Raw genomic sequence first — 20,057 nt, forward strand, 5'->3', positions numbered from 1 at the left:
GATTGAAGCCATACCTAGCACAAAAAAGATGGTTGTGGTTGTTGGAGGCCAATCATTTCAGTCCCAGGATTTCACTGCAGGAGTTCCTCAGGGTAGTGTCCTAGTCCAAAAAACCTCCAGCAGCTTCATCAATGACCTTCCTTCCATTATAAGGTGAGAAGTGGGGATGTTCGCTGATAATTGCACAGTGTTCAGTACCACTCTTGACTCCTCAGATACTGAAGCAGTCCTTGTCTGTATGTAGCAAGACCTGGACAATATTCAGGCTTGCTCTCATAAGTGGCAAGTAACACTCATGCCACACAAGTATCAGGCAATGACCGCCTCCAACAAGAGAGAATCTCATTATCTCCCCTTGGCATTCAATGGCATTACCATCACTGAATGCATGGGAACACCACAAGCCACATTCCATCCTGACTTGGAACAGAGCAATATCACCGTTCCTTCACTGTTGTTGGGTCAAAATCCTGGAACTCCCTAACAGTAGTGTGGGCATCCCTGCACTATATGGACTGTAGGGGTTCAGGAAGGAAGCTCACCACCACCTTCTCAAGGGTAATAATGGATGGGCAATAAATGCTGACCTTTCCAGCAGTGCTCACATCCCATGAAGGAATTTTAAAAATCCAACTATTTGCTTAGAGTCAAAAGATGTCAACCAATGGCTTTCCTAATTTCCCCCAAAATGTAACCTCCACATTCTTCCCAGGGATCCATCTTTGGCCCATTTCTCTTTGTTGTCTATATCGCCTTCTATCTACTTCTACAATTTTTACATCCAATTCTGCTTTTCTCCAACTATTTTTGACTACTCTAGCCCCTTTAATTTAGGATAACTTGACTGACATTCAGTAATGAATGAACTGCTAAGTGCTCCAGCCAAATATCAGGAAATCTGAAGCTGTTATTTTCAGCGCCCATCACAAACTCGATACCACGACTCCTCCCATATCTTCTCCAACTCCTTTTCTTATAAGATCACCTGAAAAATCCATCTCTTTGACCAAGCTTTCACTCATCCATCCTAATATTTGACTCTTTACCCTGGTATCCAATCACCCCCCACCCACCCTTGTGTCTCACTGGGATAATTTCTATAATGATGGTGCTACCTAAATGTAAGTTCTTCTTCTTTCTCCCCTCCTCATCTTCTCCCTCCTCATCTCTGCCCCCCTCCTTTTCCCTTTCCTCCACATTATTCTCCAAATTCCCCCAACCCTCTCCTTCCCCACCCATCCCTTCATGTTATAGATCTTGAGATTTCATGGGAAGTGATTAGTTAACTGACTATATTGCAGAATATTTGCGTATTTAACTAGTCAGGTTTCTTTCAAAATAGCAACATGAAAGTTTGAATATAATTTCCCTCTTTTCTCTACATAGCATTTGGACACAATGAGTGCCCTGATCCTGGCATTCCCATTAATGGTCGAAGGTTTGGTGACAATTTTCAGTTAGGAAGCTCAGTATCTGTTCTCTGTGAAGAAGGTTTCATCAAAACCCAAGGGACAGAAACCATAACGTGCGTTTTAAAAGATGGAAAGGTCATGTGGAGTGGCCCCATTCCGAAATGTGAAGGTACTGTCAGAAGCTTTGATAAAATAAACGTCAACATGCAATAAATATGTGACAAGCGATATTCCGTAGGGATCTGTACTGGGGCCTCAGCTGTTACTATATATGTATTAAAGACTTCGACGAAGGAATGGAAAGTAAGGAGGGACAGTGTGTTGTGTAGCTGTGAGAAGGAAGTTACAAAGAGACGTTGACCATGCATGAGGTCGAAACCAGCTAGCAAACGGAATTCAATATAGAGAAGTGTGACATCCAAATTGTATTTGAGGAAGATAAATTGCATATTTTCTTAACGATAAGGGACTAGGAGTTGTGGAGGGCTGAAGAAATTTAGGGATCCGTATACAGAAATCATTCAGAATCAGTGCACAGTGTACAAAAAAGTAATCAGCAAAGCTAATGGACTGTTGACGTTTACTTCAAGGAGGTTGAATTCAAAATTGAGGAAGTGATGCTTCAATTGTACAGAGCCTTGATTCGACCCTATCTGGAGCACTGCATTCGATTTTAGAGACCGAACTTCGGGAAAGATAAATTGGCCTTGGAAGTGTTGCATTGCAGATTCGCCAGAATATTACCAGATTTTAAAGGATTAAAATATAAACTTGTTTTGTAATCCCTTGAGTTTAGAAGATTAAGGGGTAATCCAATCAAGGTATTTCTCCTATTTCTAATCTATAAGCTGTCCCTCAACAACATCATCCAAAAACACAAGGTGAAATTTTACTCCAGGTTGCAAGTTGGGGTAGCAGGGGTGGGGTGGAAAAATGCTGGGGAACCAGGTAGGGACCTCTCCCTGACACAGTCCCGCCGCTGGGAAAGTTTCAGAGCAGCGGAAATGACTGCGACCTAGATGTCTGCCCACTGGAGGTGGGTGGCTGATTAGGTCAATTGAAGACCCAATTCAGCACCGTTTCTCCAGGCCATTGGGAATTTACTGGCAGAGGAGTGGAGTCCCTGAAGCTTCCCAGTGGCGTGGGGAGGCCATCAGAGCCAGACACAACTCTCTGCAATCCCTGCAAGGGCACTGCAAGTGGAGGCACACTCACATTCCCCTTGCTGCATCAGCAGCATCCACCTCTGTAGGTGAAATCAGGAAGCAATTTTACTAGACAAAGGGTAGCGGATTTCTGGAACTCACTCTCCACAAAAATTGTGGATACTGGGAACTGAGATTTTGAAGACTAAGGTTGTTTAGTTTTTTTCCATGGGTACAAGTATGAAGGCAAAGACAGATACATTGTGTTGAACTGCAGATCAGTCATAACCTAATTGAATGGCTTGAGGGGTAGAGTAGCCTACTCCTGTTCCTATAATCCTTAAAAACTCCCTCACTCTCATGGTGGCAACATAACTCTAATAGATATACAACATTATGCCACATCTTCTGACCGAGTGACGTTTATTAATTTTAGTTGGTTATTTTTCAATAGGGAAGGGCTATTTGCAATATTGTCATATTCATATGATTTGTTTTATTATACCATTATGCATTCTGAATAGAATTAATGACATGCAAAATGGGACACTCAAACTGTTTCCACTCGTAATTTTGATGTTCTTCAATCAACTGTATTCTTATTTTTGGCTAATGGTTGCCTTATTATAGGATACTGTCATACACCTTTGTCTGGTCTAGAGATTGGTATGTATAAGTTAAAATGTAAATTTACTCCTTTCTTTTAGCTCCTTGTGGTGGCCATTTTTCTTCTCCTAATGGAGTAATCCTGTCACCAGGCTGGCCTGGATATTATAAAGATTCCCAGAATTGTGAGTGGGTGATTGAAGCTGAACCAGGACATTCCATCAAAATAACATTTGAAAGGTCTTCTCACAATCTTTTCTTTCATATTTTGATATGTGTTTGAGTAACTATTTTAATTGATAAACAAATTCTTTATGCTTCTGAGGATGGTTTGAATAGCACAACCTAGTTGTAGTGTAAAGTGCTTAGTTTTGATATCTTGGCAAATATCTTAAATAAAAACGTTTAGTTCTGCATCTACATCAGCATATAGAAAACAGCTATCCCGTTATTTTCTCATCAATACATATTTTTCCAAAAATTAAAAGCAGAATTAGACTCATGTACTGTTTCGAGATGACTGTTCTACTTAGCTAAACAGATGAATTTTGTATTACTTTTCTCAGTTTATAATAATTAAGCATTTATGATCAAATCATTTCCTAAAACCTGATCAGTAATTTGTTTTCTATAGTTGGTTAAGTATGCTTCGGTGATATCTGATAAGAGATTGACTTATAATTCTTCAGCAGTTAAACTTGTTTGACCATTTAGTATTAATTTGCATTTGAATTTAAATTTCTAAACCCATAGGTTTCAGACTGAAGTCAATTATGATGTTCTGGAAATTCATGATGGACCAAATCTTCTGTCCCCAATTCTTGGTTCTTTCAATGGCACACAAGTTCCTCAATTTCTTTTTAGCAGCACCAACTACCTTTACCTTCTCTTTACAACTGATAATAGTCGCTCCAATATTGGTTTCAAGATTCATTATGAGAGTAAGTATTCCTTGTCTTCTTGTAGCATCTTAATTGAGCTTATGCATCATTTAGATTTGTTTCATCAGAGCTCAACTTTTAATAGTGTGTTACAACGGAAGCAGCCACTGTGTATAAAACAGCTGTTGTGAATATAATGAAACAAAATGTTCAGTTTTAGATAAGCAGTGTGAGTTTTGTTTTTGTGACTCTTTTATATTTCCCTTTCTGTTTCTGCAGGCGTTACAGTAGATACGTATTCCTGCATGGATCCTGGGATCCCAGTGAATGGCTATCGTTATGGGCAAGACTTCTCAATAGGTTCCACTGTAGCATTCAGCTGTGAATCTGGTTACACTATGAGCCATGAGGAGCCTCTGATGTGTGAGAAGAATCACTGGTGGAATCACCCATTGCCTACTTGTGATGGTAAGGAACTATCTGAAGTCACCACAGCCTAGAAATTGCTGTTTGAGTGCTGATCAAGGACGAATTGTGGACTATTAAATATTTTGGGGGGTACTAAAGTCAATTTGCTTTATACGTTATTTTACTACTTTCAATCTTCCACCTGATGTGCAAACCAATGAAAAAGAGATCCTGTTAATCTACCCAAGATAAAACAAGTATTTGCCTAAGATATCATTGGGAAAGCAAAGGCACGTATTCACCCTATCAATAAAAACAGATGACAAAGGGTCACCGACCTGAAACATCAGGCTGAATTTTCCCATGGGTGTTGGGAATCCAATGCCAGGACTGATCTTGCGTGTTTCAGTACTGTGCCAACCAGCTCAATTTTACAGGAGGCAACCAATCAGTAGACTGCCTACGCGTTCACCATTCTATTAGGGATGGTGCGCAGCACATGGACGTTGGACAGCAATTGGAGCAACTGGAGGGAGGGCCAGTCAGCAGCCCCACTGAGAAAAGAGAGCATTGTCACAGCAGACAGAGAGTAAGAGGGCCCTACAAGATGGAATCACAGAATTGTTACGGTACAGAAGGAGGCCGTTTGGCCCATCGTGTCTGCACTGGCTCACTAATGAACATTATGACTTAGTGATATTCTCCTGCCTTTTCCCCATAACCCTGCACATTGTTTCTATTCAAATAATTATCTAATGCCCTCTTGAATGCCTCAATTGAACCTGCCTCCACCACACTTCCAGGCAGTGCATTCCAGACTCAAACCACTCGCTGTGTGAAAATGTTTTTTTTTCTCACATCACATTTGCTTCTTTTACAAATTACTTTAAATCTGTGCCCTTTCATTCTCAACCCTTTTGCGAGTGGGAACAGTTTCTCCCTATTTACTCTGTCCAGCCCCCTCATGATTTTGATCACCTCTATCAAATCTTCTCTTAGCCTTCTTCTCTCCAAGGAGAACAGTCCCAACTTCTCCAATCTATCTTCATAATTAAGTTTCTTATCCCTGGAACCATTTTTGTAAACCTCTTCTGCACTATCTCCAATGCATTTACATCCTTCCTAAAGTGTGGCGCCCAGAACTGCACACAATACTCCAGCTGAGGTCTAACTAGTGTCTTATACAAGTTCAGCATAACCTCCTTGCTCTTGTACTCTGTGCCACCATTAATAAAGCCTAGGATACTGTATACTTTATTAACTGTCCTCTCCACCTGTCCTGCCATCTTTGATGACTTGTGCACAATATACATCTTTGTCCCTCTGCTCCTGCATGCTCTTTAGAGTTGTATCCCTTATTTTATATTGTCCCTCCATGTTCTTCCTACCAAAATGGATTACCTCTCACTTCTCCATATTGAACTTCACCTGTCACCTATCTGCCCACCCCACCAACCTGTCTATGTCCTTTTGAAGTTCCACACTGTCCTCCTCACAGTTTATAATGCTTCCAACTTTTGTATCATCTGAAAGTTTTGAAATTATCCCCTGCACACCAAGATCTAGACCATTAATATATATCAGGAAAAGGGACCTAATACCAACCCTTGGGGAACTCCACTACAAACCTTCCTCCAGCCCGAAAAATATCTATTATCCATTACTCGCTCTTTCCTATTACTCAGCCAATTTTGTATCCATGTTGCTACTATCCCTTTTATTCTATGGAGTCACATTCATCATTTTCTAATTTGATGGGACCTTTGCAGAATCTAGAGAATTTTGGAAAATTCAAACCAATGCATCTATTATCTGAGCAGCCACTTCTTTTAAGGCCCTTGCGGCTGAATTTTACACTGATCAGGCAGGCGCGCGCCCGACCCAATCGGGCATGAAATTGTGCGGTATTTCGGTCGGCGGGCACTCATCTCATAGTGGAAATGGTATGCTTTAAATAAAGGGCGGAACCATCTCAGGGAATGACTGCATTTGCCTTCAGATCTGCTGCATAAGACCTTTCCACTCCTTCAAACATGAGTCTGAAAACTCAGGTAATGGTGCTGTGGCCTCCCATTGTGTTCTCCCCTCCTATGTGGGGAGGAGCCACACACACAGCAAGCCCTGTTTGCCTCCAACAAGCAGCTATCATGCTATGAAAATTTTGATTAATTGGTCCTTCATTGGCCTTAATTGGATTACACTGCTGCTGGGCAAGTTGCGGTCCTCACACCCAGTCCCACCTTGGGAAAACTGCCTGTTGTGGGACCTTTTCAGGGGAGCTAGCCTGGCATGCATTTTTTTTCAAGATTCTCCAGTTCCCCCTCCAGCTCCAAACCCCCCTCCAACAGGTTTGGAAAAGTATCCCATGAACTCTCTCCCTCTCTCTACAGGTGCTGCAAGATCTGCTGAGTGTTTCAGCATTCTCTGTTTTTATTTTGGATTTTCAGCATCTGCAGTATTTTGCACTTCTATTTATTTAGCAAAACTGGGTACTACAAAATGGGGAAGGGGTCATTTTGCAAGCCAAGGCTTGTAAGCTTTGCTAGAAAGTATTAATGGAGAAGGAACATAACTGGTGATGCTATTTGCCACCCAACATCCAGAAGCAGCGGAGGAGATGACTGAAAGCAGGCAACACCAGTCACCCGTAATGTTCACCCTGCCCTGACCCCCACCCTGTAATATGTCACAGATAGTAAGTGGGTCACGTGGGACTAGGAGGGTAATTTTCAAAGTTCAAGACTTGGGCAGTAACCTGGCAGAGCAGATCACCCACTTCATCTAAAACCCAACCAATTTTCATCCAGCCATCAGGCTCACCACCCAGATTGGGAAATTGAGAATTACTCCTTGCAGCTCTTTTGCGTCAAATGGAATAACGATTAAAGGTGCCTGTTAGGATTTTGGGTCTGTCATACATCACTGCTTGGGTTCAGTGGCAATGGTCACTCCCTTAAGTGGCCTGTTTGCTCACGTTTTTACAGAAGTTGACTCCCACTTATTTATCTCTGCTAGTAGGGCAGTGGAACCTAGGATTGTAATAATTAAACTCCTTTCTAACCTGACACCTATAATCTTAAAGCTTTAATCACTCTGAAGGGGGACAGAGTTAATGCTGGACGAGGTGTTTGTTTTGGTTTGTAAATTGCTTTTTTCCATAGTAGCTAAACCTCACAGAGCATTGAATATGATTAAAGTTAGTCATTTAACTTCTGTGTATATACTGTTGCTGAAATGAACACACATACACCGGCCCACTTTGGTGGACTTTTTTTTTCAATTACAGCAGGAAATTGCCCTATAATAACCTACTGCTTCCTGACACAGTTACTGAATGACTATAAAAGCAGAGCTTAATGAGGGTGCCGGGGGAGGCTGACATCCACCACCAAAACTGAAGGCACCCCCACCGATCTGATCTCCAGGAGCCCCAAGGGAGTTAAGTTACTTATTGGCAACAGCAACCCTGATGCCAAGGCTCCTGGCTCCACAGGGGACATTTCATCTCTGTACTCCCCCAGTGGAGTAGAAATCGCACCCTCGACCGCTGCCGACCATTCAGAGGCTGACAACTCTCCATTACCAGCAGTGCCACCAGGACCAGTGGCTGCTGTGGGTTATTCACTAGGGCCTTCAACCTGGAGAAAGATAAGTGAGGGTGGGATGTGGCTCAAGGGGAGGGGGTCGCTGGCAGGACAGGGGAGGTGGGTTGAAAGGGTGGGGGATGGTTCTCAGTGGCACCTCCCCCTTCTTACTACTTAGTTCCTCAGTCACACAAGGGACCGTCCTTCCCCCCACCATGAGGCTGCAAACTCCACATGGTTTGTTGGATGATCTTCCCACATGGCAAGTCCCCTGGGATGAGGTGCTTAAGTGGACATTAATTAGCTCTGGGTGGGAAGATTGCCCACAAGCTGCAGTGTGGGAGAAAGGTCAGATCTCCAAACTGCATCACCCTGCATCATCACATGGCACCCTCTAAACTTACTTGGGGGTGTGGTAGGGGGTTCGGGGGAGCATTAAATTCAAGTGTCTCTCTTCATTCTTCTTCCCAAAATTAACCATTTCACACTTCTTTGCATTGAATTTCAACCACCACTTATCCATCCGTTCCACCAGTCTGTCCATGTCCTCTTGAAGTTCATAATCCAAGTTTTATGTCATTCGTAGTTTTCTAAATTCTGCCGTGTACACCCAAGTGTAGATCATTAATATATATCAAGAAAAGCAGGGGTAATAACATCGATCCCTGGGAAACCCTGGTATGAACCTTCCTCCAGTCCAAAAAACAATTATTCTCCACTACTCTGTTGCCTGTCACTCAGATGACTTCACATCCATGCTGCCACTGCCCTTTTATTCCACGAGCTCTAACTTTGCTGACAAGCCTGTTATGTGGTACTTTATCAAATGCTTTTTGGAAGTCTATGCACATCACATCAACCGCATTACCCTCATCAACTTTCTCTGTTACCTCATCAAAAAGCTCAATTAAGTTATAAGCATGATTTGCCCTCAACAAATTCATGTTGGTTTTCCAAATTTGTCCAAGTGGCTGTTCATTTGGTTTCGATAAGCTTTCCACCACTGAGGTTAAACTAACTGTCCTGTAGTAGTTGGGCTTATCCTTACACCCTTTCTTGAACAAGGATGTAACATTTTCAATTTTCCAGTCCCTGACACCACCCTCATATCTAAGGAGGAGTGAAACATAATGGCCAGTGCTTCTGTAATTTCAAACTTTACATCCAAGGATTTTGAGGAAAGTATCAGTCCTGACGACTTAATAACTTTAAGTACAGACAGTCTATCTATTACCTTCTCTTTATCAATGTTGAGCCTATCCAGTGTCACAGCTACACAGTTTCCCTAAGACTTGGGCAGCATCTTCTTCCTTGTTAAAAGGCAGATGCAAAATACGAATTTAGTATCTCAGCCATGCCCCCTGCATAAATCCCCTTTAGGTCCCCGATCGGCCCCACTCTTCCATTTACCACCCTTTTACTATTTACATGCTGATGTAGAAAGACTTTTTGAATTACCTTTTATGTTAACTGCCACTCTCTTCTCATACTATCACTTTGCTTTTCTTATTTGTTTCATTACTTGGTATACAAATGGAAATTTGTTTGAGTTATTTTTGTTAATGTTATGGAGTGCTTCATTATTATATGTCCAATTTGCAGCTTTATTTGCATTACAAATTCTAACAGGAATTTTAAGATCGATGATAAGTGAGTATTATCCCAAATAAAAAGCAGAAAATGCTGTAAGTACTCAGTAGGGCTGGCAGCGTCTGGGGAGAGAGAACAGCGTTAACATTTCAGGTCAATGTCCTTTTATCACACTCAGCGCTGACCCACTGAGTATTTCCAGCATTTTCAGTTTTGAGTTCAAATTCCCAGCAACTGCAGCACTTTGCTTGAGCATCCCAACATTGCTGGTCACTGTTGTACCTATGCCTCTAGTGATAAGCTTAATGCCAATTTCTATACCTAGGGTCATTTGTTTATCGTTTGAAACATTGTTCTTTTCCATAGCCAGAATTTTCCTGTTGGCGTGCGGGGGGTGGGCCGCGCACGCCGACGCATAAAAAAACACGCGGTGAGGTCGGGCGAGCGTCCCGATGTATCGCACACCATCGCGATATTTAGATGGACAACGCGCTCGGATGTGCACCCACCATTGATTAATCACCCAGTTAAGACCCTTAAGGCAGCAATTGATTGCAATTTTTCAAGGCCCGTGCAATCTTGAGGGCGTTGCACGGGCGCAATGGGCAGGTGGGTAGGAGACATTTGTATAAACCTCATCCACGGGTGGGATAAGAGGGGTGAGTGGGGTCGTGAATGTTATCTTTCAGGTATTTAAGTGTGAAAGTTATTGATACTTGCCTATGTGAGCAGGAATATTTCAAAACTCATAGCAGCTGCTTGGACGGGAGTAAAAGCCTTCAGGTCAGGACTCTACAGTAAACGTCATTTTTGGGGCCTGCAGCTTTCAAGAAGCCTTCACTTAGCCTGGGAATGGGAGTTGTGCTCTCCACTGGAGGCACCTCCTCTGAGGAGGAAAGGAGGGCCAGAAGTGGGGGGAGGCCAGGAGTCCACATTCAGCCTCCAGGGGAGCCACCTTTGGGAGGAGAGGCGCAGGCATAAGGGGCGCAAGGCCAACAGGAAGTCCAAGGTGGAAGAGGCCGCAGAAGATGCCACTATCCTGCTGCCAGGGTGTACAAGCAGCGAAACAGCTACCTCAATATGTCTGAGGTGCAGTGCTGAAAGAGGCTTCATCTTTTAAGGGAGACAGTGGCCTTCATTTGTCAGATGATAGGCCCTGCAAACTGTGTGGGTGGACACCGCATGTCAGTGGCGCTAAAGGCCACAGCTGCCCTCAAATTTTATGCTTCCGACTCATTCCAGGGGTTGGTGGGTGATCTTTGCGGTGTCTCCCAATCAGCTGTCCACATTTGTGTCAAGCAGGTGACAGACACTCTGTTCAGACGTGCATTGACTTTCATCCACTACTGCTAAGACGAGAGCAGCCAGACAGAGCGAGCCAGAGGCTTTGCGGCCATTGCTGGCTTCCCCCGCATCCTGGGTGCAATCGACCGCAACGTGTGGCCATCAAGGCGCCAGCAGGTGAGCCCGGTGCCTTCGTCAACAGGAAGGGCTTCCACTCCATGAATGTGCAGATAGTGTGCGATCACAGGATGCTGATTCTACAAGTCTGTGCAAGGTACCCAGGCAGCTCCCACGATGTCCACATCCTCAGACACTCCCAGGTACTGGGTCTCTTCAGTGCTCTGGCCCGGCTGGGTGGATGGCTGCTGGATGACAAGGGCTATCCCCTCAGAAGGTGGCTCGTGACGCCTCTCTGCCATCCAAGAACAAAAGCTGAGCAGCGGTACAATAGGAGCCATGCCTCCACAAGGGCTGAGGCAGAGAGAACCATTGGCCTTCTCAAGATGCGCTTCCGACACCTGGACCACTCATGGGGCGCTCTCCAGTGCCCCCCAGATCGTGTGTCGCTGATAGTGGCTGCATGCTGCGCTGTACACAATCTGGCGCTGGAAAGGGGCGACACTGTGTACGAGGAAGACATCGGTGCAGTGGCTGCGGCTGCACACGGTGAGTCCAGCAGTGAGTCCGAGGATGAGCACGCACAGGAGAACGTTGAGGGGGTAGATGCTGACCTAGGCATACTCCAGGGCGGCAGCGACACCCGGGAGGCTTTGATCTAAAGAACCTTCAGCTAGCTCAACACAGATAGGCTTTCAACACACGCCAGGGCTGCAGGCTCCATACTTGATACTTGAGTGCTAAATCTGCCAAGATAGTAACATTAACTAACGCCCTTGTCAATAAAGCTCAATGTCAAACAATTTACTCATAACCTAATGGGTTTCCGTCCACTTGCAGAAGTAACAAACCACCCTGAGGCATGGCAACATGTCAAAATTTATTGAGAGAATAAATGTAACTTCATAAACCAAAAGAAAAGGTGTTGGACATCACGCCAAGTCTTCAATAAACTACTAAGGGCCAACATATAAGCACCAGTGAGAAACCCATGGTGTGCCTAAGGTGCCTTAAATTTACGCTCACGGGTGCTACGTCTAGGTGCTGTCCCCTCGGCCTTAGTGACCTTGGCAGACGTCCTCTGGCCTGTGGAGCCTTTGATGGCCCTGCCTGGGAGGGAACAGCCAGTTCCACAGCTGGCACCTCCCCAGTCGCCGCAGCCTCATTAGATGCCACGGTCACTGGCAGCAGGGCAGGGAAGCTGCTGCCCTCATCCGGAGTGCCCTGAGATGAGCCCGCAGAGATGACAGGCGGCTGCTTCGCCGATGTGAGGTCACTTCAGACCTCCCTGCTCACCGTAGATGAATGGGCACCGAGCTGGGATACTTGGTTCCCAAACGATCTCCCACACGGGCAATGGCCAACTGAGGTCAATGCCACTGTGAGGGCTTGCAGGCCTGAGAGCAACCCCAGGAGGCCCTGATTGTTCTCCTGGAGGAGCCTCTCCACGAGAGTCACCACTCTCTCCATGGAGGAAGCATGACGCTCAGCTATGAGGCTCAATGCATCAGTGATGCTCCGTGTGGACTCCTCAAGCACGGGCACCATGCCACGGAAAGCCTTATGTATCTCTGCCAGATCGTCCCGCATACCCTGCTGCACTTCCAGTGTCTGCTGCCTCACAGACGACTCCAGACGCACATCATCAGCCACCAACTGAGCATGTGCTTGGTCCCCTGCAGTCCTCTGACTGCCGGCGCCATGGGCACTCTCTGTCTCCACCCGCACCTCAAGCAAGTGTGAAATGCCCTCACTGCTGTGCCCCGGGACACTAGTCGACGATCTAATTCCCACCGAGGTGCTAGTATCTGCGCTGGTATCTGCCTGGCAGAGATAGCGTGACGCTGGTGATTCCATTTGTTCTGGGCCCTCAGGTGTTAGTGGTGGCCCCTCTGCCTCCTCCTCCTGGCCTTGCTCCGGTGATGCTGAAAGGAAGAACAAGGACATTTGGTTATTTACAGTGCAGACAATGTCAATTTGCATGCTGCTCCCCCAGATCATTATGTGCTCATCCTTCCATAATCAATGGTCAACCTATGTTGTTAACTTCAATCATGGAACATTCAGCAGTGCCATGGCTTCTGGGACACACATGGTGACCTGAATGCTCACCAAACATACCACCCCGTGGCACCCCAGCCTCACCGTCACCGGTGGACCTGAAGGCACTCCAGATCCATGGCCTGCTGCTCAAAAGGTGCCAGGGTCGCCAACTGAGCCTGGCCTCCGCCAGTCAATATCCGCTCTGCGGAATTGTGCGCAGTCTTCTCCTGAAAAGGAGAGAAGAGCATTGATTAGTCCAGCCTGCACATGAATCCCCAAAGCATCTTTACCAACTCAACCAGAGTGGGACATTGCAGGACTTCAGTTCTTCGTCATCCTGTAGCTACCGCACACTCAGGCAAAGAAGCCAGTGCTGACCCACCCCACACCACCACCTTGCCCAAATGCTGCCTCCTTCACATGTGGCACCACAAGGTGTAAAGTTGCTAAGCAAGGAGGCACAAGCATGTGGAGCACAAAGACCAGCAGATGGATTGGTGCCCCGCCACCTGGAAGCTCCCCTCCCAGCATGTTAGCACCCTGACTTTGACATGATTCCCAGTTCCAGCACTCTGCCTAGGTGCAGATCCTTGACATTCACCCCCATACTATACACTGGGTGTCAGTGTCACACATGCTACGGAATCAAAACACATCCTAGCTCAACCCTCTCAGTGTGAATTAGGCATGGGCAATATCTGCTGGCACACCCAGAGAGGGAAACATGCTGTGAGGGATTCAATGCACTTACTATACCCAGACTTGCGGTGGGGGGGGCGTGAAGGGTGACGGCGGCATTAAGTAAACTCAGCCAACATGGTGCGCACCCTTCCCGAGCGCAGGAGGTCGTTGAATCTTTTACGGCACTGGACCCATGTGCACCGCATCACATCATGAGCGCTCACACTCTCGGCCACCTCCTCCCACGCATGTTTGGTCAGGTGGGGAGGCCTCTGCTTCCTGTTCCTCAGAATCAGGACCTCCCGCCGCGCTGCCACCTCCTCCAGGAGGGCAGCTAGGCACTAGTCAAAGAAACGAGGGGCACACTGCCCCGCTGACCTACCCTCCAGCCTGGCCTGCCCCAATGGCCTACCCTCCAGATTTGTGTGATGCACACTAGCCCTCTGCTGTGCTCTTCTCCCTGCCATTGTGAGCAGCCTTGTTAAGGCTGCCAGGCCTTCATTTAAACAGGCCGCTGGGTCACCATTGGGCCCGGCGGTCTGTGCACGCCCGCCGTCGCCCACCCACTTCCGCTATACTTGGGAATCAAGAAATACACTGGGCGGGCCTTAATTGGCCCGCCCGTGTAAAATGGCTGCGCGGACCCGATCACGGGCGGCGATAGGGCCTGCACCTGCTCCTGCATGGCCCGCTCGACATGGGGAAAACTCTCCCCCCATGTGTTTTAGTGTAATTTTCTAAATGGTTTAAGGATGATTTTCAGATTGCAGATTCATTAAAAAAGATACATTTAAAGTTAATGGACCAGAGAATTGATTGGGATTGTGGGATTGCAATCCCTATGAGGATCTCCCTGACCACTGAACCTCACCCTTAAGACTGCTGTAGTGTACAGGTTCAGGGGGGGCGGGGGAATCTCCAGGAGCAGTCCCTTAACAATGTGACATATCTGTGGTGCTACCCTGCTGAAGAAATTTGCAGACCTGGGGTGCGGTTGCTGGGTTCCCTCACAATGTTGCAGATTGTGGCCATGGTAGTCATCTGTGTGAGGGGGCATTTTTAAAAATTAATTTTCTCCTAATCTTTGGGAGCCCAGAGCACAATTTCAATTGGGACAGCCTTCGCGACGGAGGTCCCAACTTCATCCATCTCACTCAGACATACTGATTTCCAATCCTAGACTTGGTCACTTTGAGAATAATGAAGTGTAAACTTCTAATGTAGAGACGTCTCACCCTCACCTTTCCAGATCAGTGGCCTTTTTTGGAACAGGTGGAGACTCTTTTCTCATCACAAATCCTATAATTGGCATATTCAGCTCTTGGAGGATCTTGTGGCTGTTCCACTGATTTCAAAAATGGATAAGTAATACCAGGGCCAATATTTTGATTAGTTTGGCCAACCTGAAGGCAGACATCCTTCCCTACCCCACCCCAAGAAAATAATAATTGAGCATCCAATGCTAAACAGCTTATACCTAGTTTTATATCTTTGTAGCTATCATCTGGACAGGTTGAATACAGTTTAGACATTGAATGTATGTCTTTTGTTTACTTCAGTGCTTTTGTCATTCATGTTTTCCAAAGAAAAGGAATGCCATACACGTTGACAAATAAAAATGAAAAAACTATTGCATACGGATGAGAAATTTCAATAATATTAAAGGATGTTTTCCTTTTTTCCATCCAGTAATGCAACTGCATAGGCATTGACTGAGTCAACGAACTTCATCAGCTGTATTTGCTAATAAGTTAATGTGCAAGTTCAGAATAATTGAACTCAATGTATTTGGCCCAGCCATACTTATCCTTTAATCCTTTAATCCTTTTATCATCTTCCTACTTTCTAGTAAATTTGAATACAAGATTCCAGAGGTACATGTGCCACCTGCATTGAGCTCTGCTGGCCTTAATAATACATGCATGATGGCTGGAAGACATTACTGCATCCTAGTTCAGTGATCATAGTATTTCACTGAGACTGCACAAAAGTTAATTGTACAATTTGAATAGTCCGAGCTGACGGGGACAGAATTAATGATGCTTCAATCTTACACATGCGGCACTAAAAATTGGTTTCTAAATTAGAAGATTAAGTTTGGATTATGAGTAAACTTTTGGAAAACGGATAAGTGCGTGGCTGACATCACAAATTCATAACTAACAAAAACAAGGAATGGAGCTGGGAGAACAATGGGGTTTAGATTTCCATGAGGGTTCTCTCACTTACAACAGTTTTTTTAAGCTGTTTTGCCAGGGTTGCCATGGCCCTTGTGCTATATGCCGTGGATGGATGTGAGAATCCTCATGGAAATGCATCTGTAACATTTTGTAAAATTGATGCATTAAGTTGTTGAGAGAAATGAATAGGTGCAATAATGACAAAAGTGGCCAGCTCAGATGTGCGATGCACCAATTTTGACTCCAGTCTGTCTATGGTAATGTTGTTCTCATCTGCTTCAGTGACAGCCAGAGTTGGGAAATATAAATGAAGCCCGGGTGTTAAACTTTTATAGGCCTCAGACTCTGGAAGCTGGGTGGTTAACTATTCACTTGTGCCTCTGCACTCTCAGTTGTCTGAGACCGTGAGTTAAAATTGGCACTTTGGGGTTCTGTTTAATTTATGTATGTTTTCGTGGCATTGCAATCACATTTGAACACCATACCCGAAATGTTAAATATAACCAGGAAATGCTCGAAATGCTCAACAGGCCTAGCAGCATCCATGGAGAGAGAAACCGAGTAAATAGCCTGGATTTTCATTCCCAAGGTAGGTGTGCAGAGTCAGGAAATCTCCTGGCTTATTGCAACCCCTCAGGAAAAAATGCCCTGAATGGCAGGATCTTCTTTCAGGGGGCATGGGTGTGGCATGGAGTCGGGCCTGGCACTGCCAGATGCAGATTGCAGGTGGCCACAGGGGCTGTTTAAAGGTCTGCCTTGGTTTCCTGTATTTTGTCTCAGTTGTTTTCTTAATCATTCGGCCCTCTAGGCCTCATCTCTGACCCCCCACCCACTCCCTATGCCCATACATACCAACTCATGCCAACCGATGGTCTCCACCCACTCCCATGACCCTTTATAGCCACTATGCTAACTTACTACCAACATATGCCTCCCACACACCACATTTTGCCCTTGCACCCTCCATGCCAACTCATCCAGTATCCACCATGGGCAGACCTCAGGAGCCATGCTGAGACAAAATAAAATGTTCTAAATTCTGCATTTATTATAGACTTCACTATATAAAAACTCTCAGTCATGAAAACCCATTCAATACATATAAATCTGCTCAAGTACATAATCCTTTACACAAACAAACATTTGTATTTATAACCCCACAACACAGACAGCTAATCCTTTAATAATCACACTAAGCTGTCGTTCAAACTGTGAACTTACAGCCCCCCTCACCCCCCATCCCCCCTCACTCTGATCATGATAGGTTATGGAAAGCAGTCAAACATTAATAATGCTATAATGATGGCAGTTGGGGTTATGTCAACAAATAGCTATTGAAACTGCTTTACTTTTTTTCAACTCTCACAGATATGGCAGTCAGTCATTTTCAATTTTTAAAGGTCTGGCCATTTAAATAACTTGACAACTTAACAGTTCTATAGACCTTATGTGCCCTTCATGAGCATTTACGACTTCTCTAAAGATTCGTGCCCTAATGAAGGTCTTCAAAATTATGAAATACTTTATTGGCATGGGCATAATAGGAGTTTTATGAAGAGGAGAGCAAAACTAGAGGCCATCATTGTAAGAAAGCCTTCAAGAAATCAAATAGGGAATTCAGAAGGAGGTTCTTGAGCGATGTGAATACAGAACTTGCTACCACAGAAGTGATTGAGGCAAGTAATTTAGATCCATTTAAGGGGAGGCTAGATAAGCGTATGTGAGGGAAGAAATAGAGGGTTGTGCTCAAAGAGTTAGATGAGGAAGGATGAGAGAAATCTCAAATGGAACAAAACACAGGCATAGACTAATTGAGCCAAATAGCCTGTGTCTGTGTTGTGTATTCTATGTAATTCTAAGTGTTATGAACAATAAAAAAAGATAGTGATTGTCGTTGAACAATGTACATAAATTGGTTGCAACATTCAATATCCATATTGCACTTCTGCTTATTACCTTCTTTGTCAAATAAGAAGTGTCAGTTTGACTCAAGTTAGTAGCATTTTCAAGTCTGTGCCAAAAAGTCATGGGTTCAAGACCCACTCTAGGATTTGAGCACATTATTTAAGCTGACATTTCAGCAGAGTACTGGGGGCGGTCACTCAGCTGCTTACTTCAGTGGGGTACTCTGTTGGTGATACTATTTTTTGGAAACCGAGGCCTCACTTCCTGGTCAGGTAGACATGGAAGACCTCATTGATGACTGTTGAAGAAGAACAAGGGGATTTCCCTTGGCATCCTGGACAACATTTACCCCTCAACCCACACCATCAAAACAGATCAATGGGGTATTTATGTGATTGCTGTTGAAGCACACCGTTGTTTTCAAACTTGTTCCTGCATTTGCTTATATTGCAACAGTAACTGCACATAAAAAGATAAAGTGCTATGATTTTCTTTAGGATGACCTGAGGGTGTGAAAGGTGCTGCATGAATGCATGTTTTTTTTCCCTTTCTGATTATAGATTAAGTTGTTAAATAACATATTTTTGGCATTAATGTTGCAATGCTCTGTTGACATAAATGAGCCTTGTAATTGATACCCTACCTTTTTTTACCTTCTATTGCTTTTCTGGTGGCTTAGAGATCCTGTTTTTATTTAAGGTTCTGCTCCCAAAGACTTTGCTAACCCATGTTTGCAAGCACTCTGTTTGGAAATGATGTCAAGGGCCTTGGGTGCGTCATCAACAAATATGTCTATGTTTATTAGCACCAGAAATCCATAGGCAGATGAAAATCTCTGCAGTGACTCTCAGGCAATTCAGACATACTTGAATTTTGTTCCTAATTTGTAAAAAATAAGAATGGAGTAATCGACTATCAAAGTGTACTCAAACTCCTACTTTACTTACTGTGAACATTCTTATTGGACATTTATTTTACATTTTGGATCTTCCATATATGTTTTCTCCCAGCTTTCTCTTTCTGTGTTTCTCATTCCACCTGAGAGTTTTTTGAAAAAATATTTAAATGTCTACACTGATACTTTACCGAAAATATAAAAGAAATTCTTCAAATATTTTCTTGGTTAGTAACATATTGACCACCAATTATTTTGTTTAATTTTGAGATTAACATCAAAACAGTTCTAAATGCAAACTAACATGTAGCATTAAGAAATAATCATAAATTATGTGCATCGATGTCTGTAGTTCAAGCAGACAATAATATTTAGTAGCATCCAACATATTCAAAATATAAATAGTATTCCTTTTTAAAATATTTTTTCTTTTTCTTTCTCTGCACAGTAGAAGACAATATATTTTCATTGTGAGGATTTAGAGATATGTATTCTACCAATTATTTCAGCTCACAGCTTTTTCTCATGCCAGAACATGAAATTGGTATTGTGAAGTTCTATGAGGTATGCATAACTTTCCATTAGGTAGTATCGTTTAGGTTCTTAATCATGATAAGGGGATTGTGATAATAGTCACAGTACTATTTACTTTAATTATTTATAGTACATAACAGATCCTCAGTCATTTTGATTATGAAGCATCCATCCAAGATATTTTCTAATTAAAATTCCACGATCATTTTGCTAATGTGGAAATGCCAGTAACTGAGTACTAAGTTCATTTTGAATCATAAACACTGAATGCTCACAGAGGCTTTATCACTGTGAGCATTTTGCAAAACAATTTCCCATTCAATAACATATTTAGTAATATTCTGTTTCCTGGAGAATAATCAGTGCAATGTTTTCAACAGCATATTCTTGAAACAGGAATGAAGTGAATCTTTAGTCTGAGCAAGGAAGGTTATATAATCCAGCTTGAACACTGATTTATGATAAAACAATGAACAAAGCAGTGGTAGACAATTGAGAACTCTAGTTTTTTTTTTCCCTATAATGTAACACTAGTGGTCAGATTTTGCCATCCCACTGCTGGGCAAACCCAAATTGGGTGGTCAAAAATGGAGCCGGTGGGAGGGGTGGGGGGAGTTGCTGGTTCCCATCGGCCATCATTTTTGACTGGCATGGGAAATGTGGTGGGGGATGGGTGACCCGATGTCCATGACGTCAGGTTCAGCCTTTTAAATGCCTGCCTCAATTTTGAATTTCCCTGAGTTTCAGTGAGGTGGATGGGTTCCTGAAGCCTGTATGAAACACATCAGGTCA

The 20,057-nt window shown here is 44.1% G+C and overlaps 1 protein-coding gene across 1 annotated transcript in view; it reads left to right on the forward strand.

Annotated features, from left to right (window-relative positions):
* Positions 1 to 20,057, forward strand: part of csmd3b (CUB and Sushi multiple domains 3b) — a 2,128,577-nt gene that overhangs the window by 1,527,930 nt on the left and 580,590 nt on the right. The window contains exons 15-18 of the mRNA XM_078541225.1: positions 1,387 to 1,581; positions 3,265 to 3,403; positions 3,917 to 4,104; positions 4,324 to 4,512. Of these exons, the coding sequence (XP_078397351.1) occupies positions 1,387 to 1,581; positions 3,265 to 3,403; positions 3,917 to 4,104; positions 4,324 to 4,512 (711 nt within the window). The remainder of the gene's footprint in view (positions 1 to 1,386; positions 1,582 to 3,264; positions 3,404 to 3,916; positions 4,105 to 4,323; positions 4,513 to 20,057) is intronic.

Source organism: Cetorhinus maximus, chromosome 4 (genome assembly GCF_964194155.1).
Source record: "Cetorhinus maximus chromosome 4, sCetMax3.hap1.1, whole genome shotgun sequence".
Classification (NCBI taxonomy): Eukaryota; Metazoa; Chordata; class Chondrichthyes; order Lamniformes; family Cetorhinidae; genus Cetorhinus; species Cetorhinus maximus.